A 26,483-nucleotide genomic window follows, 5' to 3' on the forward strand; every position below is an offset into this window, starting at 1 on the left:
CATACCGGAAAAAGTTGATTGGCTGGTGGTGAGGTGCATGCCGGGAGGGGGCGGGCTTTGCTGAGACTGCAGAATGGCCGGAGAAGAGAAGAGGATCTCTAAGGTGAGAGAAAGAGAAGGACTGTCCGTGTGTGAGAGACCCCCCTATACATGTCAGTGTGTGGGGTCCTCTTGCGGCAGGGTGTGGGGTCCTCTTGCGGCAGTGTGTGGGGTCCTCTATCGGCGGGGTGTGGGGTCCTCTATCGGCGGGGTGTGGGGTCCTCTTGCGGCGGGGTGTGGGGTCCTCTTGCGGCGGGGTGTGGGGTCCTCTATCGGCGGGGTGTGGGGTCCTCCTGTGGCGGTGTGTGGGGTCCTCTATCGGCGGGGTGTGGGGTCCTCTTGCGGCGGGGTGTGGGGTCCTCTTGCGGCGGGGTGTGGGGTCCTCTTGCGGCGGGGTGTGGGGTCCTCTTGCGGCGGGGTGTGGGGTCCTCTTGCGGCGGGGTGTGGGGTCCTCTTGCGGCGGGGTGTGGGGTCCTCTTGCGGCGGGGTGTGGGGTCCTCTTGCGGCAGGGTGTGGGGTCCTCTTGCGGCAGGGTGTGGGGTCCTGCTGTGGCAGGGGTGTGGGGTGAGGGCTCCTCCGGTGGCGGGGTGTGGGGTCCTCTTGTGGATGTGTGGGGGGGTCCTCTGGTGGCAGGGTGTGGGGTCCTCCTGTGGCAGGGTGTGGGGTGAGGGGTCCTCTGGTGGCGGGGGTGTGGGGTCCTCTGGTGGCGGGGGTGTGGGGTCCTCTTGCGGCGGGGTGTGGGGTCCTCTTGCGGCGGGGTGTGGGGTCCTCTTGCGGCGGGGGTGTGGGGTCCTCTTGTTGCAGGGTGTGGGGTCCTCTTGTTGCAGGGTGTGGGGTGAGGGCTCCTCCGGTGGATGTGTGTGGGGTCCTCTTGTGGATGTGTGGGGGGTCCTCTGGTGGCAGGGTGTGGGGTGAGGGGTCCTCCGGGGGCAGGGTGTGGGGTCCTCTAGTGGCGGGGTGTGGGGTCCTCTAGTGGCGGGGTGTGGGGTCCTCTTGCGGCGGGGTGTGGGGTCCTCTTGCGGCGGGGTGTGGGGTCCTGCTGTGGCAGGGGTGTGGGGTCCTCTTGTTGCAGGGTGTGGGGTCCTCTTGTTGCAGGGTGTGGGGTGAGGGCTCCTCCGGTGGATGTGTGTGGGGTCCTCTTGTGGATGTGTGGGGGGTCCTCTGGTGGCAGGGTGTGGGGTCCTCCTGTGGCAGGGTGTGGGGTGAGGGGTCCTCCGGGGGCAGGGTGTGGGGTCCTCTAGTGGCGGCGTGTGGGGTCCTCTTGTGGGAGTGTGGGGTGACGGGTCCTCCTGTGGCAGGATGAGAGATGAGGGGTCCTCTGGTGGCAGGGTGTGGGGTCCTCTTGTTGCAGGGTGTGGGGTGAGGGCTCCTCCGGTGGCGGGGTGTGGGGTCCTCTTGTGGATGTGTGGGGGGTCCTCTGGTGGCAGGGTGTGGGGTCCTCCTGTGGCAGGGTGTGGGGTGAGGGGTCCTCTGGTGGCAGGGTGTGGGGTCCTCTTGCGGCAGTGTGTGGGGTCCTCTTGCGGCGGGGTGTGGGGTCCTCTTGCGGCGGGGTGTGGGGTCCTCTTGCGGCGGGGTGTGGGGTCCTCTTGCGGCGGGGTGTGGGGTCCTCTTGCGGCGGGGTGTGGGGTCCTCTTGCGGCGGGGTGTGGGGTCCTCTTGCGGCGGGGTGTGGGGTCCTCTTGCGGCGGGGTGTGGGGTCCTCTTGCGGCGGGGTGTGGGGTCCTCTTGCGGCGGGGTGTGGGGTCCTCTTGCGGCGGGGTGTGGGGTCCTGCTGTGGCAGGGGTGTGGGGTCCTCTTGTTGCAGGGTGTGGGGTGTGGGGTCCTCTTGTTGCAGGGTGTGGGGTGAGGGCTCCTCTTGTTGCAGGGTGTGGGGTGTGGGGTCCTCTTGTTGCAGGGTGTGGGGTGAGGGCTCCTCTTGTTGCAGGGTGTGGGGTGAGGGCTCCTCCGGTGGCGGAGTGTGGGGTCCTCTTGTGGATGTGTGGGGGGTCCTCTGGTGGCAGGGTGTGGGGTCCTCCTGTGGCAGGGTGTGGGGTGAGGGGTCCTCCGGGGGCAGGGTGTGGGGTCCTCTAGTGGCGGCGTGTGGGGTCCTCTTGTGGGAGTGTGGGGTGACGGGTCCTCCTGTGGCAGGATGAGAGATGAGGGGTCCTCTGGTGGTGGGGTGTGGGGTCCTCTGGTGGTGGGGTGTGGGGTCCTCTGGTGGCGGGGTGTGGGGTCCTCTGGTGGCGGGGTGTGGGGTCCTCTTGTGGCGGGGTGAGAGATGAGGGGTCCTCTGGTCGCAGTGTGTGGAGTCCTCTGGTGGCGGGGTGTGGGGTCCTCCTGTGGCAGGGTTTGGCCCGAGGGGTCCTCCTGTGGCGGGGTGTGGGGTCCTCCTGTGGCGGGGTGTGGGGCCCTCTTTTGGCAGGGGTGTGGGGCCCTCTTTTGGCAGGAGTGTGGGGCCCTCTTTTGGCAGGGGTGTGGGGTCCTCTTGTGGGTGTGTGCTTGGTCCTCTTGTGGCAGGGTGTGGGGTCCTCTTTTGGCAGGGGTGTGGGGTGTGGGGCCCTCTTTTGGCAGGGGTGTGGGGCCCTCTTTTGGCAGGGGTGTGGGGTCCTCTTGTGGGTGTGTGCTTGGTCCTCTTGTGGCAGGGTGTGGGGTCCTCTGGTGGTAGGGTGTGGGGTCCTCTGGTGGTAGGGTGTGGGGTGTGGGGTCCTCTGGTGGCAGGGTGTGGGGTCCTCTGGTGGCAGGGTGTGGGGTCCTCTGGTGGTAGGGTGTGGGATGTGGGGTCCTCTTGTGGCGGGGTGGGGTGACGGGTCCTCTTTCTCCTCCCCCAGGCTGTCTTGACATTTGATGAGGTTGCGGTTTATTTCTCTCGGGATGAATGGATGACTCTAAGCTCCTCCCAGCAGGATCTGTATCGGGGCGTCATGAAAGACAACTACCAATCTTTACTATCCACAGGTAAGAAGCTCCGCCCCCAGCGCTGTGCCTGTGGTCACGTTGTGGATCCAGGAATGTTCTCCTCTCCTGTGGAGATCTGAAGCTGGTTGAGTTTAGGACTGTCAGCTGTCCAATGAGAACCTCCAATGCTTGTCACAGAGATCACTCTTATTGGCCAGGGAGTGACAGCATCTGGGTCCAGCAATTGGGGTTATCTGAGGGGTTAAGGTGCAGCAATTGAGGTGATGTTAGGTGTGACGGTACAGGAATTGGAGTGATTTATGGGGTGAGGGTGCATGAATTGGGTAGATGTGAAGGTGCAGGAATTGGGGTGATCTGAGGTGTGAAGGTGCAGGAATTGGGATGATCTGAGGTGTGAAGGTGCAGGAATTGGGATGATCTGAGGGGTGAAGGTGCAGGAATTGGGATGATCTGAGGGGTGAAGGTGCAGGAATTGGGATGATCTGAGGGGTGAAGGTGCAGGAATTGGGAAGATCTGAGGGGTGAAGGTGCAGGAATTGGGAAGATCTGAGGGGTGAAGGTGCAGGAATTGGGAAGATCTGAGGGGTGAAGGTGCAGGAATTGGGGTGATTTATGGGGTGAGGGTGCAGGAATTGGGGTGATGTGAGGGGTGAAGGTGCAGGAATTGGGGTGATGTGAGGGGTGAAGGTGCAGGAATTGGGATGATCTGAGGGGTGAAGGTGCAGGAATTGGGATGATCTGAGGTGTGAAGGTGCAGGAATTGGGATGATCTGAGGTGTGAAGGTGCAGGAATTGGGAAGATCTGAGGGGTGAAGGTGCAGGAATTGGGAAGATCTGAGGGGTGAAGGTGCAGGAATTGGGATGATCTGAGGTGTGAAGGTGCAGGAATTGGGAAGATCTGAGGGGTGAAGGTGCAGGAATTGGGAAGATCTGAGGGGTGAAGGTGCAGGAATTGGGATGATCTGAGGGGTGAAGGTGCAGGAATTGGGATGATCTGAGGGGTGAAGGTGCAGGAATTGGGATGATCTGAGGGGTGAAGGTGCAGGAATTGGGAAGATCTGAGGGGTGAAGGTGCAGGAATTGGGAAGATCTGAGGGGTGAAGGTGCAGGAATTGGGAAGATCTGAGGGGTGAAGGTGCAGGAATTGGGGTGATTTATGGGGTGAGGGTGCAGGAATTGGGGTGATGTGAGGGGTGAAGGTGCAGGAATTGGGATGATCTGAGGGGTGAAGGTGCAGGAATTGGGATGATCTGAGGTGTGAAGGTGCAGGAATTGGGAAGATCTGAGGGGTGAAGGTGCAGGAATTGGGAAGATCTGAGGGGTGAAGGTGCAGGAATTGGGATGATCTGAGGGGTGAAGGTGCAGGAATTGGGATGATCTGAGGGGTGAAGGTGCAGGAATTGGGATGATCTGAGGGGTGAAGGTGCAGGAATTGGGAAGATCTGAGGGGTGAAGGTGCAGGAATTGGGAAGATCTGAGGGGTGAAGGTGCAGGAATTGGGAAGATCTGAGGGGTGAAGGTGCAGGAATTGGGGTGATTTATGGGGTGAGGGTGCAGGAATTGGGGTGATGTGAGGGGTGAAGGTGCAGGAATTGGGATGATCTGAGGGGTGAAGGTGCAGGAATTGGGATGATCTGAGGTGTGAAGGTGCAGGAATTGGGAAGATCTGAGGGGTGAAGGTGCAGGAATTGGGAAGATCTGAGGGGTGAAGGTGCAGGAATTGGGAAGATCTGAGGGGTGAAGGTGCAGGAATTGGGGTGATTTATGGGGTGAGGGTGCAGGAATTGGGGTGATGTGAGGGGTGAAGGTGCAGGAATTGGGGTGATGTGAGGGGTGAAGGTGCAGGAATTGGGGTGATGTGAGGGGTGAAGGTGCAGGAATTGGGAAGATCTGAGGGGTGAAGGTGCAGGAATTGGGAAGATCTGAGGGGTGAAGGTGCAGGAATTGGGGTGATGTGAGGGGTGAAGGTGCAGGAATTGGGGTGATCTGAGGGGTGAAGGTGAAGCACATGTGTCAAACACAAGGCCTGTGGGCTGAATTTGGGCTCGCCAGGTCATTTAATGTAGCTCTTGCACCCCTCCTGTAGCTTTAGCATTGACATTGGATTTTAAGGTGGGGGGGGGGGGGGTTTACAGATATTACAACCATAATTCTGATGTGGCCTTTTGATTAAATCAAGTTTGACACACCCTGGACTACCATATGGTTTGCTCAATTTATTTTTTTTGTGATTTGTAAAATCTTTTCCATAAACACAAAGCAAACCTTCCGTGTTTTTCCTGTCCTGAGAAGAACACAATAGGGCGCTTCTAAGTGCAGCATAAAACATGGTTTTTCTATTGCACTTAGAAGCGCCCTCTTGTGTTCTTCTCCTGTATTTCCCTTGGTCTGTAGAGGAGCTACTCTAAGGACGTTGTGACCATTTTAGGATCATTCCATGTACATGTCCCTTACTAGACTTTTTTTTTTTTTTTTGCATAACGATTACTTTTCCCGTCCTAATCTTCTCTGGTCCTCCTCCCTCAGGGTGTTCCATACAGAAGCCAGAAATTCTCTCTCGACTAGAAGATGGCGGAGAGCCGTGGTTGGCAGAAGATCGGGAGGAGAGAGAGGACGTCGCTGGTCTAGGTAAGGGCGAATCTTCTTCTTGGGGTGTCCTTAGACTTCATATTGAGGTCCACAAAGTAGACACATTGCCGTCGCCCGTATGTCCTACTGAGATGGGTGGAGGAACTCCAATCTTCTTCTACATTGTGAGAAAAGCGGGTCGTTCTATAAGCCTGTGTTGAGAAACAACCTGGCACGGTCACCGTAGACCCTACCGACTGGCACCGTGTGGACAACCTTCAACGCTCTTGGCGGTTCTTCTGCCCCCACCTCAGTAGTCAACTGACTCACTCCATACTATGGCACCCATCATCTCCTGCATTTGCTGCACTCACATGCTGACATAAACACCAGGGCCACCTTGCTTTCCTCGCCCTCCTCCTTCTAGTCTCAGGTGACATTTCTCCTAATCCTGGTCCGTCATTTTCCAATTGCAAGCTACATCTCCAATACCCCTCCCCCTCTGGCAACCACCACAATCCACTCAGTTTAATTTCTGTCCCCCCCTGCTTCCTTAAAGCAGCCCACCAATCTCATGCGCCCCTTTGGAACGCCCTCTCCATCTGTACCAAGCTAACATCTGTACATGACCTCTTCATCACTCATGGCTTTAACATACTCACCATAACAGAAACCTGGATTCAATATTTGGATTCAGCTTCTCCTGCTGCCCTCTCCCATGGTGGCCTCCATTGGACTCACTCCTCCAGACCCAACGGACAGAAAGGAGGTGGAGTTGGATTCCTTCTATCCCCACAAAGCACCTTCTAAGTCCTTCCTGTCCCTCCCTCTCTATCCCTCTCTTCTTTCGAGATGCACTGTATTCGTCTGTTTTCTCCTATTTCTCTGAGGATTGCAGCAATTTATAGGCCTCCAGGACCGGTATCGCGCTTTATTGATGACTTTGCTGCCTGGCTACTCTACTTTCTCTCCTCTGAAATCCCCACGATCGTTCTTGATGACTTCAACATTCCTGTCAATGTTAACATCCCAACTACAGATAAACTTCTCGACTTCACCTCATCTTTTGACCTAACCCAATGGACACATACTTCCACTCTCTCCAATGGTAATACCCCTGACCTTGTATTCTCCCATCTCTGCAACCCTGGCAACCTCACCAACACCCCCTTTCCTCTCTCTGATCACAACCTCATTACTTTCACTGTATCCTTGCCTCCAACCACCCATCCCTCCAAGCAGCAAACAATTACTTGTAGAAACCTTCGTCACTTTAACCCTTCTCTTCTCTATTCTGCTACTGACCACCTATATGACATAATCTCTCCCCTGTCCTGTCCTGTCCTGACCACCTCTGTCTACAACAGTTCACTCTCATCATCACTAGATGCACTTGCTCCTCTAACCACACGCAGAATCAGGTCCCGACCGTTACAACCCTGGCAACCTGACAACACTAGAAATCTCAAGAGACATTGCCGTGCTCTTGAATGACTGTGGCATAAAACCAAATGCCTGCAAGACTTCACCTTATATAAATCTGCCCTTCTAAATCACAATTCATGCCTCCATGCTGCCAAACAAGCCTACTCTGTCTCTCTTTTTAATTCCTTGTCATCCAGTCCCGTCGGCTCTTCTCAACCTTTAACTCTCTTCGTCCACCACCCCCTCTACCCACTAACTCACTCACTGCCCAAGAGATTGCCAATCACTTCAAAGACAAGATCGATGCAATTGGTGAGGACATCTCCACTGTGCTTACGTCTTCCCCACCCAACATACCTTGCCTAACAGCACATTCAACACTCTCCTCTTTTGAACTACTACTGAAGAGGTTACAAAACTTTTCTCTGATGCCCACCTAACCAATTGTCCCCTTGGATCCTGTTCCCTCACAACTACTACGGTCACCCTCTTCTTCTATCCTATGCTCCCTCACCCACATCTTCAATCTCTCCCTCTCTAGTGGCATCTTCCCCTCCCCTCTAAAACATGCAGATCACTCCCATACTTAAAAAGCCCTCACTGGACCCCACCAACCTGAACAACTTAAGACCCATCTCATTGCTCCCATTCACCTCTAAACTTCTAGAACGCTTAGTCTACAACCGTCTTAGCTCCTACCTCAATGAAAATAACCTTCTTGAACCCTTACAGTCTGGCTTTCGCTCACAGCACTCCACAGAAACCGCCTTACTAAAACTCACTAACGATTTACTAACGGCTAAAACTAACAGCCAGTACTCCATACTCCTACTACTTGACCTCTCTGCGGCCTTTGATACTGTTGACCACCCGCTCCTTCTCGATAAACTCCATTCCCTTGGCCTCCGAGATTCTTCTCTATCCTGGTTCTCTATCTATCACAGCGTTCCTTCAGTGCCACCTACAACTCTGTCTCCTCCTCTCCATTGCCCCTTTCTTCGGGGGCCCCCAAGGCTCTGTTCTTGGACCCCTTCTCTTTATCTACATCTCCTCCTTTGGTCACTTGATAACCGCCCACGGCTTCCAGTACCACTTATACCCTGATGACACCCAAATCTATCGGTCTACTCCTCACCTCACTCCTTCAGTCTCCTCTCCATTACTGACATATCAGCCTGGATGTCACACCACTTCCTTCAACTAAATCTCTCTAAAACTGAGCTATTAATATTCTCCCCCGCCCCCGCCCCCTCCATGACTTTTCCATCAAAATCAACAATGCAGCCATCAGTCCCTCCCCTCACGTCAGGGTACTCGGTGTAATCCTAGACTCTGACTTGTCATTTCAGCCTTAAGTCCAATCGTTGTCAAAAGTTTGTAGAATTCACCTCCATAACATCTCTAAAATTCACCCCTTTTTAACAAATGAAACCACCAAACTCCTCATTCACTCCCTCGTTATCTCTCGTCATGACTATTGCAACTCCCTTCTCATTGGCCACCTCTCCATAGGCTCCTCCCCTCTTCAGTCTATCATGAATGCTGCTGCCAGACTTATCCACCTTACCCACCGCTCAGCGTCTGTCAACCCTCTCCTCCAATCCCTACACTGACCTCCATTCAGTGTCTGCCAACCCTCTCCTTCAATCCCTACACTGGTCTCCATTCAGTGTCTGCCAACCCTCTCCTCCAATCCCTACACTGGTCTCCATTCAGTGTCTGCCATCCCTCTCCTCCAATCCCTACACTGACCTCCATTCAGTGTCTGCCAACCCTCTCCTCCAATCCCTACACTGGTCTCCATTCAGTGTCTGCCAACCCTCTCCTCCAATCCCTACACTGGTCTCCATTCAGTGTCTGCCATCCCTCTCCTCCAATCCCTACACTGACCTCCATTCAGTGTCTGCCAACCCTCTCCTCCAATCCCTACACTGGTCTCCATTCAGTGTCTGCCAACCCTCTCCTCTAATCCCTACACTGGTCTCCATTCAGTGTCTGCCAACCCTCTCCTCCAATCCCTACACTGGTCTCCATTCAGCGTCTGCCAGCCCTCTCCTCCAATCCCTACACTGGTCTCCATTCAGTGTCTGCCAACCCTCTCCTCTAATCCCTACACTGGTCTCCATTCAGTGTCCGCCATCCCTCTCCTCCAATCCCTACACTGGTCTCCATTCAGCGTCTGCCAACCCTCTCCTCCAATCCCTACACTGACCTCCATTCAGTGTCTGCCAACCCTCTCCTCCAATCCCTACACTGGTCTCCATTCAGTGTCTGCCAACCCTCTCCTCCAATCCCTACACTGGTCTCCATTCAGTGTCTGCCAACCCTCTCCTCCACTCCCCACACTGGTCTCCATTCAGTGTCTGCCAACCCTCTCCTCCAATCCCTACACTGACTTCCATTCAGTGTCTGCCAACCCTCTCCTCCAATCCCTACACTGACTTCCATTCAGTGTCTGCCAACCCTCTCCTCCAATCCCTACACTGGTCTCCATTCAGTGTCTGCCAACCCTCTCCTCCAATCCCTACACTGGTCTCCCATTCAGTGTCTGCCAACCCTCTCCTCCAATCCCTACACTGGTCTCCCATTCAGTGTCTGCCAACCCTCTCCTCCAATCCCTACACTGGCTCCCATTCAGTGTCTGCCAACCCTCTCCTCCAATCCCTACACTGGTCTCCCATTCAGTGTCCGCCAACCCTCTCCTCCAATCCCTACACTGACCTCCATTCAGTGTCTGCCAACCCTCTCCTCCAATCCCTACACTGGTCTCCCATTCAGTGTCTGCCAACCCTCTCCTCCAATCCCTACACTGGTCTCCCATTCAGTGTCTGCCAACCCTCTCCTCCAATCCCTACACTGACCTCCATTCAGTGTCTGCCAACCCTCTCCTCCAATCCCTACACTGGTCTCCATTCAGTGTCTGCCATCCCTCTCCTCTAATCCCTACACTGGTCTCCATTCAGTGTCTGCCAACCCTCTCCTCCAATCCCTACACTGGTCTCCATTCAGTGTCTGCCAACCCTCTCCTCCAATCCCTACACTGGCTCCCATTCAGTGTCTGCCAACCCTCTCCTCCAATCCCTACACTGGTCTCCATTCAGTGTCTGCCAACCCTCTCCTCCACTCCCCACACTGGTCTCCATTCAGTGTCTGCCAACCCTCTCCTCCAATCCCTACACTGACTTCCATTCAGTGTCTGCCAACCCTCTCCTCCAATCCCTACACTGACTTCCATTCAGTGTCTGCCAACCCTCTCCTCCAATCCCTACACTGGTCTCCCATTCAGTGTCTGCCAACCCTCTCCTCCAATCCCTACACTGGTCTCCCATTCAGTGTCTGCCAACCCTCTCCTCCAATCCCTACACTGGTCTCCCATTCAGTGTCTGCCAACCCTCTCCTCCAATCCCTACACTGGTCTCCCATTCAGTGTCTGCCAACCCTCTCCTCCAATCCCTACACTGGTCTCCATTCAGTGTCTGCCAACCCTCTCCTTCAATCCCTACACTGGCTCCCAGTCACCCAGCGAATTACATTCAAAATACTAACCACAACATACAAAGCCATTCACAACTCTGCCCCGAGCTCCATCACCAATCTTGTCTCCAAATATCACCCAAATTGTCCTCTCCGCTCTTCTCAACACCACCTGCTCTCAAGCTCTCTCATCTCCTCCTCCCATGCTCGTCTCCAGGATTTCTCCAGAGCCTCTCCCATCCTCTGGAACTCGCTACCTCCACCGGTCCGGCTATCCCCTACTCTTCTACCTTCAGGCGATCCCTGAAAACTCATCAGGAAACCCGATCACGTCTCCAACTAATCTCCTACCACTTCCATCAGCTCGTTCCCCACAGTTACAACCTTTTTTGTACCACCTGCCCCACCCTATTAGATTGTAAGCTCTTCTGAGCAGGGCCCTCTTAATCCTCTTGTATTTTATTGTATTATAACTGTATTGTCTCCCTTTTTATATTGTAAAGCGCTGCGTAAACTGTTGGCGCTACATAAATCCTGTATAATAATAATGTACCGACCGGAAATATGAGGACTGTTTAGAGGCGGGGTGTCCAAACTTTTTTTCAGAAAAGAATCGTGCATCTCAGGGCACACCATTCTTAAGGGCTTGTTCATACCGGGAGGTGCGTCTGGGGGTTGTACGTTTTCATGTACGTTCCGCACATCACTTTTCTCCCTTCGCCTTTCAGGACAGCACCTTGGAGAGAGCGTAGCTCCACCTCTTAGACAGGAAACACTGCGTGACAACGCCCCTTTAAAAAGCAGCTGCTTCCACCATGCCATCAGTTTTAGTGTTTCCTCCGCCATGGTGGAAGCACTGCTTGGGGAACCAGAGGGGCTGCGCTCTCTCCAAGGAGAGGGTTTTGGCAGGACCTCCACGTTTGGGTACTCAGACCAACCCAGCTCCTTCCCTTACGTGAGGAGGGTGCTCCGGTGTCCTTTCCTTCTCCGGCTCACAGGAGTAATGGTCTGCCGGAAGTTTTCCACCCGGGGTGTTCGGGGGGCCGCGGTTGTGCTCAGTAAGAGCGTCCATGCCAGGCCTCTGCATGGCGGCGCCGAATCCCGGACAGCAGGTGATGTCAGTTCCGGTGGGCGGATACTTCCGGCGGGGCGTAGCAGCGATTGGTTCCTGCTGCTGGAACGCAGGAGGAAGGGGCGGGTCCTCTGGCCGGGACTTCCTTTTTGTTTGGCACATGGAGCCTAGTACACAGTGCAGCAGCTGCGGATTGCACTATGGAGACAGCGGAATCGTCAGCAGCAATGGCGGATGCAGGCGCCCAGGTTCCCGGCCAGGCCCAGGTAGGAGAGGTGCGGTGGCACCTCTTTCCTTTTATACCACTGGGTGTTTTATCTTTGATGTGGTTATTCAAAACCTGCTGCTGTCTGCTATGGGGTAACAGTTTCCATTAGCAGTTCAGCAAAGGAGTGAGACTCTGGGCACTTAGGGTGTTGGCTGGAGGTACTACTTTTCTCTGAAGCCTTAGTTCTAAAGGACCTGGGTTTTTTCTTGTTTCTCTGTTTCAGAAAGCTACTGCCAAATCAGAGAGAACAGGGAGAAAGTGCCCCTCATGCAAAAATCCTTTAAGGGACTCTTGGCCCAAACCACTGTGCAAATCCTGCATTGTGGATTTAGTAAAAGAAGAATCCTCACAAGAGTGCAAAGAGCTCTTATCTTCTGTGAGGAAGGAGTTAGCAGAGGCCCTAGGGACAGTGCGTTCCCTTGTAAAGCACGGCCAGAGTTCCAGCCAAGAGCAGAGTTCTCACTCCAGTTTCCCTCAGTCCACTTCCAGACAGGTGGAAAGTGAGTCGGAGGAGGAAAGGGAAAGCATTCCACCCTCAACCATTGATTCTGAGGAGGAGGAGGAGGTGGAAGAAGAGTCAAGATCATCTAGATATAAGCTGTCACTTGAGGAGGTGGATGAATTACTCAAGGCAATTTATACTACCCTGGAGATCCAGGAAGAAAAGGCTCAGCTGTCTGTGCATGATAAGATGTACCTGGGGCTGGAGGAAATTAAACACAGGGTGTTCCCTGTGCATAAAGTGTTAACAGACACTATTAAAAAGGAATGGAAGAACCCAGAGAGAGGACAGTTTTTTTCTAAAACCCTCAAAAGGAGGTTTCCTTTTGAGGAGAATGAGGAACTATTGTGGAATAAAAAACCAAAAATAGACGCTGCCTTTTCTCAAGTATCTAGGAAGACTGATTTAGCTTTTGAGGACATGGGTATTCTCAAAGATGCTATGGATAAGAGGGCAGATGGGCTACTGAAGAAAGCCTGGGACTCATCTCTAGCTAATCTTAAGCCAGCAATGGCGGCTACGGTTGTGGCTAGGAATCTGGAGTGCTGGTTAGAGCAACTTAAAAATCATGTTGTGGCAGGTACCTCCAGAAAGGACTTATTGGAGTCCTTCCCTACCCTGCTTAAGGCAGTAAAATATATGGCAGATGCCTCTGCAGAATCTATCAGGATGTCAGCCAGGTCCTCTGCGCTTGTTAACTCAGCAAGAAGAGTACTCTGGCTAAAGACCTGGTCAGGGGATTCAGCTTCTAAAGTAAAACTGTGCGGAATTCCCTTTTCAGGAGCCTGATGTTTGGGCCAGAACTAGAGACTGTCCTTGACAGGACAGCAGACAAGAAGAAAGCTTTCCCACAGAAGAAGAAAACGGTACAGCAGAGGAAAAATTTTCGTCCTTTTCGACAAACCGATAAGGAAAAGGACCACACACAGAAGAGACCCTGGTCTTCTCAGAGAGGAAGAGGTAGAGGTGGGGTACTCTTTAGAACCCCAGAACAAACCCCTAAAAAACAATGACCATCTAGTAGGGGGGAGACTACAGGACTTCTTACCAATCTGGGAAAAAACAACAGAGTCCTTTTGTTCTGGGGTTAATCAAAAAGGGTTATCAATTGGAATTCTCACAAAGCCCCCCAAGTCGGTTTTACATCACAAACCTGCCAAAGGATCGGGAAAAGGCTCTGGCCATGAAGTCTCTGTTACAGGAACTGATGCAACAGAAGGTCATTTCCCAGGTTCCGAAAGATCAAGAGGGGAAGGGGTTTTTACTCCCACATTTTTATGGTCAAAAAGCCATCAGGAAAGTTCCGCCTGATTCTCAATTTAAAGGTTCTAAATCGATCCATAAAATACAAAAAATTCAGGATGGATACGATTTTCTCAGTAAGGAATTTGCTAACCCCCAAATGTCATATGGCTTCCATCGATTTGAGAGATGCCTATCTCCATATACCAATAGCGCCCCCCATCACAAAGGTTCCTGCGTCTTGCAGTCAATCTGGGGGGAGGGGAGATTTGGCACCTGCAGTTTCGGGCTCTGCCTTTCGGTCTTTCCTCTTCTCCCAGGGTATTCACAAAAGTGATGGCGGAATCTTTGGAGCCCCTGAGACTGAAGGGGATTTCAATAGTACCCTATTTGGACGATCTGCTACTGTTTGCAGACTCAAGGGGTCAAGTAGAGGTCAACCTACAGACAGTTCAAACACATTTAAGAGGTTTGGGATGGCTTCTCAATCTTCAGAAGTCAAACTTAATTCCATCTCAAAGGGTAAGGTTTCTGGGGTACGAAATAGACTCGATAGAACAGAAAATTTTTCTACCCCAGGAGAAAATAGAGAAGATGCAGTTGACCCTGATAACACTTCAATCCAACGCAGAGATCTCTGTAAGACAAGCCATGTCTGCTCTGGGTCTGTTGACAGCAGCAATTCCTTCGGTACAGTGGGCCAGATTGCATTCCCGTCCTCTGCAATCGGATATCCTGATGAATTGGTCATACCAGGAACCTCTGGAGAAGAAATTCAACTTGGGGGCAAGAGCAAAAAGGTCTCTCTGGTGGTGGAGGAACCTAGGAAACGTTTCAAAAGGGCTTCCTTGGGTCTTTCCGGTAACCAGAAGGCTGACTACAGATGCCAGCGCCTGGGGATGGGGAGCTCACCTGGAAGAAAAAACGGTTCAGGGAGTTTGGACCAAACCAGAAGCAAGAAGATCTTCAAATTGGAGAGAGTTAAAGGCTGTTCACTTAAGCCTCCTCTCCCTCCAGGAATTTCTAGTGAATCAACATGTCCAAATATTGTCAGACAATATGACGACAGTATTATATTTAACAAAGCAAGGGGGCACAAAAAGCAAAACCCTAATGGGTCTAGCGCATCAGATCCTAAGATGGGCAGAGAACAATGTGGCCTCTCTATCAGCAGTCCATCTAAAGGGGACGGAAAACACCTTAGCAGATCTCCTCAGCAGGAAGGAAATAAGGGAAGCAGAGTAGTCTCTCAATCAGGAATTATTCGAAAAGATTTCCAAGAGTTGGGGTCATCCCCAAGTGGACCTCTTTGCAAAAGAGGAAAATGCAAAAATACCAGTCTTCTTCTCTCTTCAGAGACAGGATCAAGCTCTCGGAGTAGATGCGTTAGCTCACAAATGGGACTTCCATCTGTCCTACGCTTTTCCCCCGTTCCAACTGATACCAAAGGTGTTAGCCAAATTCAGATTGGAGTCCACGGAGCTAATATTAATAGCTCCTTATTGGCCAAAAAGACCCTGGTTTTCAACCTTGATGAACCTCTCAGTGAAACCTGCTTGGAGATTACCAATCAGGACAGACCTGTTGAGTCAGGGCCGAATTCTCCATCCAGATCCAGCTTACCTCAAACTAACAGCTTGGTTTCTGAAGAACAAATCTTAAGACGAAAGGGTTTATCAGAGAGGCTTATTTCTACCCTTCTTGCAAGTAGAAAAAAAGTGACGAGAGACATTTACTTTAAAGTCTGGAAGATCTATAATTCTTGGTGTTCCAGTAAAAACTTTGATTTTCGTACCACATTTTCAGTTTTGGAATTTCTTCAAGAGGGATTGGAGAAGGGGTTAGCAGCAAGTACGCTCAAGACGCAGGTAGCTGCTTTATCAGTTTTTTTGGAAAGAACCCTGTCAGGGGAACCTTTTAATAATCAGATTTTTTAGGGCAATGGCAAAAGTAAAGCCTAGACCTGTTGTTAGTTTTCCCAAATGGGATTTATCTTTAGTTCTTCAGGGTCTAACTATGGCACCGTTTGAACCCATAGAAGAAGCATCATTACGTTTCTTGACGTTAAAGACTATTTTATTGGTAGCAGTAACTTCCGCACGTAGAATTAGTGAGTTACAAGCCCTTTCAATTAAAGAGCCCTTCATGAGATGTCTACAGGATAGGGTAGTCTTAAGGACGGATCCAGCATTTCTACCAAAGGTGGCTTCAGTTTTTCACCGTACACAGGAAATCATTCTCCCTACTTTTTGTCCTTTACCTTCGGGAGCAGGAGAAGAAGCTTTCCATACCCTTGATGTCAGGAGGTGGCCTGCTTAAATATCTGGAAAGAACAAAGGAATAATCAGAAAAGTCATCCTCACTCTTTGTTTTAATGGAAGGTACTCACAAAGGAGGTAAAGCTTCCAAAAGCACCCTTGGAAGATGGTTAAAGCAGGCCATCAAAGAGGCATACATATCTTTGGGTCTGGAACCTCCGGAAGGGGTATTAACCTCATTCTACTCGAGCAGTGGCGGCATCATGGGCAGAAAGGGCTGGGGCATCTCCTGAGCAAATCTGCAAGGCTGCCACATGGTCCAGTTTTTCGACCTTCATAAGGCACTACCGCTTGGATCTACTATCAGCCTCGGACCAATCATAGGAAGGTTTTGCAGGCAGTAGTCCCACCCTGAAGTAAGTTTCTCGGTTATCCTCTCCAAGGTGCTGTCCTGAAAGGCGAAGGGAGAAAACCTTAGTTAGACTTACCGGTGACGGTATTTCTACGAGCCTTTCAGGACAGCAGCCTACTTCCCTCCCTTGGTTATCATATGTAAAGTATAATTATAGGACCTGGTAATTGTCTGATTATATTTTCCAGCATGTCGGAGGATTTCTCGGTAACAACTGATGGCATGGTGGAAGCAGCTGCTTTTTAAAGGGGCGTTGTCACGCAGTGTTTCCTGTCTAAGAGGTGGAGCTACGCTCTCTCCAAGGTGCTGTCCTGAAAGGCTCGTAGAAATACCGTCACCGGTAAGTCTAACTAAGGTTTTTTTTTTTTTTTTTTTTTCATGGGCTGCTCTATGCCCGTGAAGCATGCAGAAAATAAAGTGCCGGCGGAATTTTTTTTCGTGCAGCACCAAAATGAATGGTACTGAGGCACCGTGCGTTTCTAGCAGGTGGGAATTTACTAGATGCGGGGGGGGGGGGAGGGTTGTCATAGAAGAATTAATGGCACCCACCTGTGTTTGCAAAAGGTAGTGCTGGAAAATGAGTAATTTCGCACATGTTCTCCACCTGGTGTAAACAAACCCCAAAATGTAGTCCATGAGGCAGAGTTCAGTGATCTGTAGGTCATTAATCATCTCCCCCACCCCGTCCCCCCACCTAGTACAATGCATCACACCCCCATCCCCCCCCCCATATTCCTAGTGCATATTGTCTCCCCTCATTTTTTTCTCGACAGGAGGACAGAGCTGGGAGATGGTGTGAACTGCGCTCTCTCCACACCCTCCCCCCACCCCCCCCCCCCCCCCCCCCCTCTCGGGAGGAAAAAAACCTCTTGGATCCCCCCTCCTAGCAAAAATTCTCTCATTACTACAGGAGTAATGACAGCGGCATACAGGAGGAGAGAGCTGGGAGGAGGTGTGGGTTGTGCACTCCTCTCCCTCCCACCTGTATATAAAGTAGTTGACACAGGATCGCGCTCAGAACTGACTGTACAGGGTTTGATTACCGCACCCCACCCCCCTCAATTTCTGCTGCCTAGACAGGAGTGATGTCAACGATAATCAACCCTGTGCGGCCCGATCACAGAGCCATCCTGTGTTAACTCCTGTGTGTAGAGAGGAAGAAAGAGCACAGCCTGCATCTCCTCCCTGCTGCTGCAGTTTGCGCTCTCTTCCTGTCTGTACACAGCAGCAGGGGGGAGCTGTGAGCTGCATGATCCTCTTTGTACACAACAGCAGGGAGGATGTGCGGGCTGTGCTCTCTTCCTCTCTGTACACAGCAGCAGGGAGGAGGTGCGGGCTGCGCTCTCTCTTCCTCTCTGTACACAGCAGCAGGGAGGAGGTGCGGGCTGTGCTCTCTTCCTCTCTGTACACAGCAGCAGGGAGGAGGTGCGGGCTGCGCTCTCTCTTCCTCTCTGTATACAGGAGCAGGGAGGAGGTGCGGGCTGCGCTCTCTCTTCCTCTCTGTATACAGGAGCAGGGAGGAGGTGCGGGCTGCGCTCTCTCTTCCTCTCTGTATACAGGAGCAGGGAGGAGGTGCGGGCTGCGCTCTCTCTTCCTCTCTGTACACAGCAGCAGGGAGGAGGTGCGGGCTGCGCTCTCTCTTCCTCTCTGTACACAGCAGCAGGGAGGTGCGGGCTGCACTCTCTCTTCCTTTCTGTATACAGGAGCAGGGAGGAGGTGCGGGCTGCGCTCTCTCTTCCTCTCTGGACACAGCAGCAGGGAGGAGGTGCGGGCTGTGGGCTGCGCTCTCTCTTCCTCTCTGGACACAGCAGCAGGGAGGAGGTGCGGGCTGCGCTCTCTTCCTCTCTGTACATAGCAGCAGGGAGTTATCCAAAACTTTTTCCCTTTTGTCAATTGAGGGACACAGGAATTCAGATGTTGGGTTATACTGAAGAAGGTTACTTGAAGAAGGTTCTTTTAAACCCTATGCTTCGTTTTTCCTTCAAAAATACAAGTTTACTAAGATTCCTCTCCCTAGCCCCAGGAATCCTGACTTTGCTGGATTTGGAGAATTAAGATCATTGTAGACCTATGGTTTTGAGGTCAGAGAAAGTTGAGTTTTGCTTCAGTAGGTTCTTTCTGGGCTTGCCCAGAGTCACCTATTGCATAAAAGAGATGATGTATTAGGATTATCTGGTTGTACCCATCCTGCCAGTCTGAGACTAAGGTCCACCTCTAATCTCCTGCCTACCCCCATGGGGGTGCTTCCACACGCTTTACTCTTTCAGTCATGATGGCTTAATGGGATTGAAATTGCTACATTTTCTGGTACTATTGGGAGTCACCACACCCCTTGAAGGCGATTCAGGGGGTTTCCTGGTGAGTCTCACCTAGTTGTCTGGGCAGACAATCTCTTTAGACACGGAGTTCTTGCCCCCTTGATCCTAGGAGGTCAGGGATGTAAAGGCTTAGGTCCTTCCCACTTAGATCTGCTTCTCTTCTCACCAGAACCTGTTTTGTCTTGGGTTCTCTTGCAGGGTCTGTTCCTTTTAAGGTGCTTGGCCCCATTCCTTGTTGACTACCTTCAGGTTTTGGGTCTTTTCTTCCCTACATAGCAACTTGTTCCACCTATTTTGGTGTGTTCTGGTCAATCGGCTTCTGGCTTACTCTAGATTTCAGTGCTCTCTTCCATGTGGAGCCATTCCTCTCTGGTGGCTTTTTCAATATTGGTCATGAGCATCTTATTTATTTCCATGTCCTCTCTTTGGCCATCTTGGCAGGTTACCATACCTGAAGGGGGTTTGGCCTCATTTTGGTAACATATTTGGGCATTGTTGGTTTCTTATGGAATGCAGATAACCCCCAGTTGTTTACTTGTTGCCTGTTAGTGGTTGTTGCTGAGTTAGAGCTTACTCTCTCCTTTTGAACTGCTTTTGGACGTCCCGACAGTATTTGGATTCCTGTATCCCTCAACAGATGAGAAAATTAATTTTTATACAAACCCTAAAATCCTGTCTATTGAGGGACACAGGTCCCCACCCTCTACGTTTTGATTCATACTCTTGGTACTGCTTGCTGCAAATTGAGACACGCTGGGTAGAGGAGGGGTTAGAAAACGATAACAAAAAGGAGCGCACTGATCTAGCACATTACCACAATTTTATTAAATAAAGGTGACAAGTAATATACTCGAATGACCTGCACAAGCATATCACAAAATGCAAATGAGACCGCCTCCAGGTCCACAGAGCTCAGGTGATGGCACTGGAAGACCTCAAAGCATCCAAAAGGGCTTACACATTTCGAGGGTCAAACCCTTTTCTTTAGAGCCGGAGGGCTTGACCCTCGAAATGTTTAAGCCATTTTGGACGCTTTGAGGTCATGCTCGCTTGTGCACCCCACTCAAGCGCAGAAGGTTGTTTTTTTTTTTTTTGTTTTTGTTTTTTTTTTTTTGAGGAGGAGTGGTTACCCTGGGCTGGCCTACAATTTTTTAGTTGGCCAGTGTCAGTGTCTGTAGGTAGCAGTATAACCCAACAGTATCTGTATTCCTGTCTCCTTCAATGGACTTAAAAAAAAAAAAAAAAAAAAGGTTTTCACACTAAGTACAAAAATACTATATGTTTAGTTTTGGATAGAGTGTTGGAAGGGTTAGAAGCTCTGGCAGGTTTATTTTGGTGTCTCTGTCCTAGCTGGGGGGATTTACCCACTTTGTCCAGTTGACCATTGTTCCTGTAACAGAAAGTGGTGGGGAATCCCAAAATTTTGATTTGTCACCAGGAGAAAAAGTGAGGGGAAATCTTCCAACGGGGGCATCAGTTCCAGTGGCCGTCCTCTGAGAGGGGACCTCTCCTCTGCTGGCCGTCCTCTGAGAGGGGACCTCTCCTCTGCTGGCCGTCCTCTGAGAGGGGACCTCTCCTCTGCTGGCCGTCCTCTGAGAGGGGACCTCTCCTCTGGTGGCCGTCCTCTGAGAGGGGACCTCTCCTCTGGTGGCCGTCCTCTGAGAGGGGACCTCTCCTCTGGTGGCCGTCCTCTGAGAGGAAATCTCCTTCACTATGGAGAGGTTTCCTCTCACTTATGGACAGGAAGTGAAGACAAATTTCATCATTCAGGACTTAGAGGGCAAAAAACACATCTGACAGGGTTGTTACTGTTCCCTTCTGTTTTCAAAATGGGGAAAAAAACTAAATTATTTGGTTTCAGATTTTAATTTATCTTGTGGCCTTTTGTTGCTATCACAGAATAAACACTTAATTATAGTGGATAATAATTATCCTTTTTAATGTCTCTCCTGATAGGTGGATCCATTAAGAGAGAAGCTGGAGATGGATGTGATAATCTGGGGCTCGGTGAAATGCTTCATTACGAAGATCCGGCTGATGACATCCCACCGTCGGGAATAAAGGTGGAAGAGGAGATGCTTGAGCCCCCCTATCATAGCATAACATCTGAGGTGACCCCTGAAGACAAACCTCATATCTGTTGTCACTGTGGGAAAAACTTCAGCTGCTACCAAACAGTTGAGAGGCATCAAAGTTGCTGCAATATGAAGAGACCCAGATGGAACTCTCCCTGCAACTCTATACACAACACCGACCTGCTAAAACATAAGTCTCCACCTCTTCAGGGGCAGTCCTCTCCGAACAGCCACCAGCGGGCTCTTAATATCAATAGGCCTTACAAGTGCCCGCTGTGCCCTAAAACATACACTCAGAGGTCCACCTTAACAAAGCACCTCAGGACGCACACCGGGCACAGGCCTTATCGGTGTACCGTCTGCAGCAAGTCTTTCATTCAAAACTCAGACCTGGTGAAACACCATCGTACCCACACTGGGGAAAAGCCTTACAGCTGCTCCATTTGCGATAAACGGTTTGCGGAGAGTTCCTCCTTGATGAAACACAAGAGGACGCACAACGGCGATCGCCCTTACCATTGCGCCGAGTGTCCGAGAAGCTTCACCTCCAAGACCGTCCTTGTTAGACATATGACGGTTCATACAAAGGTTTCCGACAAAGCACGAAGCAGAACAGAACCTACCAAGCCCAAGCAAGAAGAAATTCCCCCAAAAGATTCTCCTTTCAGCTGTGCTCATTGTGGAAAGTCTTTTAGGCATCGGACATCGTTTGTTCGGCACCAACAGGTGCACTCGAGGCAGAGATCCTTCCAGTGTCCGCAGTGTGAGAAGGCCTTCATCCAGAACTCGGACCTGAAGAAGCATATGTGGACCCACTCTGGAGAGCGGCCTTTCCGGTGCCAAGAGTGCCACAAAGGGTTTATTCAAAGGTCAGACCTGGTGAAGCATCATCGGACGCACACGGGGGAACGACCCTATCAGTGCACGCTCTGCCAGAAGACGTTTGCCGAAAAGTCAGCTTTATCCAAACACCAGAAGGTCCATAGCAAAGATAAACCCCACAAGTGTACCGAATGCAGGAAAGGCTTCATCCAAAGGTCAACCCTAATATTACATCAGAGGAGCCACACCGGGGAGCGGCCATTTACCTGTCTTCAGTGCAATCGGCGCTTCATACAGAAGTCGGATCTTCTGAAACACCAGAGAGTCCATGTTAGACAACAGAGCTCTGCTACGAACAGCTCAGCGGATGGCGTTTCTCTCTCTTACGAATGTGAGTGTGGTCAGATCTTCAACCAGTTGTCAAGATTTTTAAAGCACAAAAAGTTGCACTGCAGTGACCAGCTCTTTCAGTGCCTAGACTGCAACATTAGCTTTATTCAGAAGTCCACGTTTTTGAGACATTGCCGGAGCCACCGTGCAGAGAGACGCCACTGTTGTGTCTTGTGCCAAAAGAGTTTCGAACGGAAAAGCGACCTCCAAAAACACTGGAGGACTCATGATGGACAGAGCCCTTACTCGTGCCAACACTGTGGTAAGACCTTCACAGGGAGATCTGCTATAATTAAACACATTAGATGGCACACGGGGGAAAGGGCGTACCAGTGCAATGTCTGTGAGAAAGCCTTCATCCATCGTTCTTCCTTAAACAAGCACATGAGGACTCACATGGGGCAAAAACCATATCCCTGTGACCAGTGCAGGAAAAGCTTCATCCAAAACTCTGACTTGGTCAAACACCAAAGAATTCACAGTGGTGAGAAGCCTTATCACTGCCCCGAATGTAATAAAAGGTTCACGGAAGGCTCGTCGCTGGCCAAACATCGCAGAACGCACGCTGGGCAGAGGCCGTACCACTGTCCGCATTGTAAAAGAACCTTCAAACAAAGTTTGGATTTGGTCAAGCACCTCGAGGTCCACTCTACAGAGACCCCTCCTGCCGCTACCGCCTTCCATGAGATTGTCCTCACGGACCCCATTGAATCGAACACCACTGAGCAGAAAAGCCTTCTGCACCAGTGCCCGGAATGCGCCAAAACCTTCCCCAACAAAACCAGCCTCAAGAAACATCTCCGAACCCACAACACAGAAAGACAGTACTTGTGCGACCGATGTCCCAAGAGCTTCTTCCAAACATCCGATTTGGTGAAGCATCTTCGAACCCACACGGGGGTTCGCCCATACCATTGTACAGAGTGTAACAAGGGTTTCATCCAGAGGTCGGACCTGGTGAAGCACCAAAGGATTCACTCCGGTGAAAAGCCTTTCCAGTGCCCTGAGTGTTACAAGAGTTTTACTGAGGCGTCCTCGTTGGCCAAACACCGGAGGATTCACAACAGAGTCCAGCCGTATCCGTGCAGCGAGTGTGGAAAGGGCTTCAGCTGCAGCTCAAACCTTCACAGACACCTGAAATGGCACGTCGACCAAAAACAGCAGAGCTCTGAAATTTTAGAAGGGATTTCTATCATCACCGTTGGCCATGACGAGAAAGTTGGTGAAGACGCTCTAACCTTGCACCAGCACAAAGCGGAAATTATCAGAGCAAAATCGTTTCCATGTAATGAGTGCGGGAAGACCTTCGGCCACCGGTCGGTGCTCGTTAAACATTTACGTATTCATACGGGGGAACGCCCTTATGTCTGTAATGTGTGCGAAAAAGGCTTCATCCAGAAGTCGGACCTCGTAAAACATTACCGTACGCACACCGGAGAACGCCCGTATAGCTGCAGCGACTGCGGTAGAAGCTTCATTGAGAAGTCCAGCTTGGCTAAACACCAGCAAAAGCACCTTATTCCTCCTGGGACTGAAACGAAGGGAAGTGCTCTCTCTGTTCCCTCCCATATGCACCAACCGGTCACGTATTGGGGAGAGTCTGAGGATGACCCCGGAAGTTTAGTACAAAAGTTCCATGTGGGTTCTGTGGTGGCCAGGCCTTTCAGCAGCTTAAAGAGCATCCTCTCATCTTCAGCAGAGTGCAAGATGGCAGTCAAGAAGACTAAGGTGTATGCTTGTCTGCACTGCGATCAAACTTTCACCGACCACTCCATTTTCCGGGTCCACAAGGCGACTCACAGAGCGCAGCAGCCTCATACTTGTACCGTATGCGGGAAGGTGGTCAGCCAGCGGTCGGCGCTGGTCAAACACATGCGGTCCCACACCGGCGACAAGCCTTATCGGTGCCTCGTCTGCCAGAAGGGATTCATCCAAAACTCCGACCTGGTGAAGCATCTCCGAACCCACACGGGCGAAAAACCCTACAAATGCGACTTCTGCGACAAGCGATTCATCGACCGCTCGGCGGTAGTCAAACACTCAAGGACGCACAGCGGGGAGCGGCCATACAGGTGCGAAGAATGCACGAGAGGCTTTGTACAGAAGTCGGACTTGGTGAAGCACTTGAGGACGCACACGGGAGAATGTCCGTATTTCTGCCAGTTATGTGGCAAGATGTTTAGATCCCATTCTGCTTCTCTGAAGCACCAACATGTGTGCAATATGGCCGTCAAGGAGGACAGTCCACTGCTCTACACTTCTGAGGGGTCCTACACTGACAATGCCACTCCGAACACTTTGTACAGCTTAGAGGCTTATCAGCTTTGATAAATGGCCTGGAAGGACAATAATAATAAAAATAATAATAATGAAAACAACGTGGTTATACAGGCGTATACAAACAGGGATGTTAGAAATTGATATGGTCTACGTGTTTCGCGGAGAACTCTGCTTCCTCAGGACCCTGTACCTCATGAATAAGGAAATGACACTTGTGCTGAAAGAAATCAAATCGATACATGATGGAACCAAGATAATAGATGTGTGTGTGTGTGTGTGTGTGTGGGGGGGGGGTACCATTCACATCGCTATGAAGGGTTTTAGCTCCTCCCATACCCACCCCCCATTCGTTTTGTTTTTTATTTATTGGAATGGTTCTTGTGTGCTTCTTTTGTAGTTATTTGTTGGCTTCTATTTAAATTATCTTAGTTCCACCATGTATCCATTTTGATTGATATTTAGTAATTGCTTCCTCCAGAACCCTGTATGCCTTGCTTTACAAAATATGAATCAAATAGATGCATGATGGAACCAAGATAATATAAACAGAAGCCAACCAATAGCTACAAAAGAAGCACACAAGCAAGAGACTAAAAAAAATGAAATTATACAGACATATAGAAACAAGGAAGTTGGAAAATTGATATGCTCTACGTGTTTCGCTGAGAACTTTGCTTCCTCAGGACCCTGTACTCATTGAATGAAGAAGAGTCCTCAGCAAAATGCATAGACTGTATCCATTTTCGAATAGCCTTGTTTGTATACACCTGTATAATTTATTATTTTTTTGTATCTTGCTTTCTTGGACCGTTTCTTGATTGTGTGCTTCTTTTGCAGTTGTTGGTTGGATTCTATTTATATTATCTTGGTTCCATCATGTTTCTGATTTTATATGTCAGTACAAGTGTATCATTTTTTACAGGCTTTCTATGGCGCCAACAGTTTGTGCAGCGCTTTATAATGGGAGGGCAAACAGGACAGATACAGTTCAGTACAAGAGGATCAGAGGGCCCTGCTCATTAGAGCTTACAATCTAAAAGAGGGTCAAGTGATACAAAAGGTAATTGTGTTACCTTTTTGTATATAGCTGTGGTGGGCTCATGGGGAAAATAAATGTACAGTTGTTGGCTGGATAGGCTTCCCTGAAGATTTCTTCATTCATGGTGTACAGGATCCTGAGGAAGTGGAGTTCTCCGTGAAACATGTAGACTATGAATTTTCTAACCTCTTTTTATACATACACCTGTATAATTACTTTTTTTTTTTTTTTTTTTTTTGGTCTCTTGCTTTCTTGGACTTTTTCTTGATTGTGTGTTTCTTTTGTAGATATTGGCTGAATTGTCTTTATATTATCTTGGTTCCATCATGTATCTGATTTTATATACAAGTGTAATTTCTTCATTCAAGGCATACAGGGTCCAGAGGACGCAGAGTTCTCTGCAAAACTTTTTGACTGTATCAATTTTTTTAACATCCTTGTTTGTATAACTGCAGTGTTTTAGCTATTGTTATATTTTTTGTCATTTTAGGAAAAGCTGTTGTACACAATAGAAAGACTTTTTTTTGTTTGTTTTTATTAGGTTTTAACCCTATGGTTATGTATTTATTCTTGCTGGTATATTGAAAGTCCCGTTACGTCTTTCTGGAATTTTGTCTTCTGTATTCCTTGGGATGACGCCTCTTGGGAATTAAATCCCATCATTATACATCCCACTATTTACATTGACCTTATTAGTAGTCACATTCAGTTGGACTTGTTTCAAGACCTTTCACTGCTCATCTAATTTTTCCATTTTGGACGGAGAAGTAAACTGGTTTTCAAGAGATGTGAACTAGGCCGTCTATGTCCTACAGGAGCACCCATTCCTAAACAGGGGTGGGAGCTCTCCATGCCTTCCACATAGAATGGCGGTTTTAAAATGTTTACGTGGCCTTCTGTCAAGTGTTCATATCTTTAGCCATGTAAAGCCAGTTGCACACGGAGGTAAGAACTTGCTGATGTTTATACTTGGGGATCATGGTGGCTGAAACTAAAATATTCTCGTGTGAAGGCAAAATTCATCTTTATTGCCAGTACTGCAATATACGCATATATACTTGTATAAACACATAAATTGCTGCGCTCGGGGCCCGTCTCTGTACTCCTTCTTTACGCAGCGGTCTGTATGGTTCCATAGACAACAACACGTCTCTATCCAGCCCAGTAAAAAAAAAAACAAAAGTAAAAATGGCGTGGGTTGTTTTTTGTTTTTACCCCCGTGTGCAAGAGGCCTAACCCAAATAAAACAAAAAGAAAAATATTGAGATAAGGTTGAACAGTAAGGTGGGCCCACATCCCAAATAAATGGTACAAGTGGAGAAATTCCCCCTTCACGGGACTCTAGTAGCCCAACTTGTTATTAATGCAATAACGGCATACAAAAGCAAAAAAAAAAATTTTTTTT

General features: G+C 50.1%; 1 protein-coding gene across 2 annotated transcripts; it reads left to right on the plus strand.

Moving 5' to 3' along the window:
- LOC141145673 (uncharacterized) lies at positions 1-26,480 on the plus strand. Of its 2 annotated transcripts, none has more exons than XM_073632519.1 (4): positions 1-103; positions 2,846-2,972; positions 5,460-5,561; positions 20,429-26,480. In XM_073632519.1, the coding sequence occupies exons 1-4, from the start codon at positions 74-76 to the stop codon at positions 24,085-24,087; spliced, it is 3,918 nt and encodes a 1,305-aa protein (XP_073488620.1). In that variant the 5' UTR covers positions 1-73; the 3' UTR covers positions 24,088-26,480. The 2 variants fall into 2 exon arrangements, with proteins under 2 accessions (XP_073488620.1, XP_073488621.1); XM_073632520.1 differs by having other exon boundaries at positions 31-103; positions 2,921-2,972.
- Positions 26,481-26,483: the final 3 nt, after the last annotated feature.

Source organism: Aquarana catesbeiana, linkage group LG05 (assembly GCF_042186555.1).
Source record: "Aquarana catesbeiana isolate 2022-GZ linkage group LG05, ASM4218655v1, whole genome shotgun sequence".
NCBI lineage: Eukaryota > Metazoa > Chordata > Amphibia > Anura > Ranidae > Aquarana > Aquarana catesbeiana.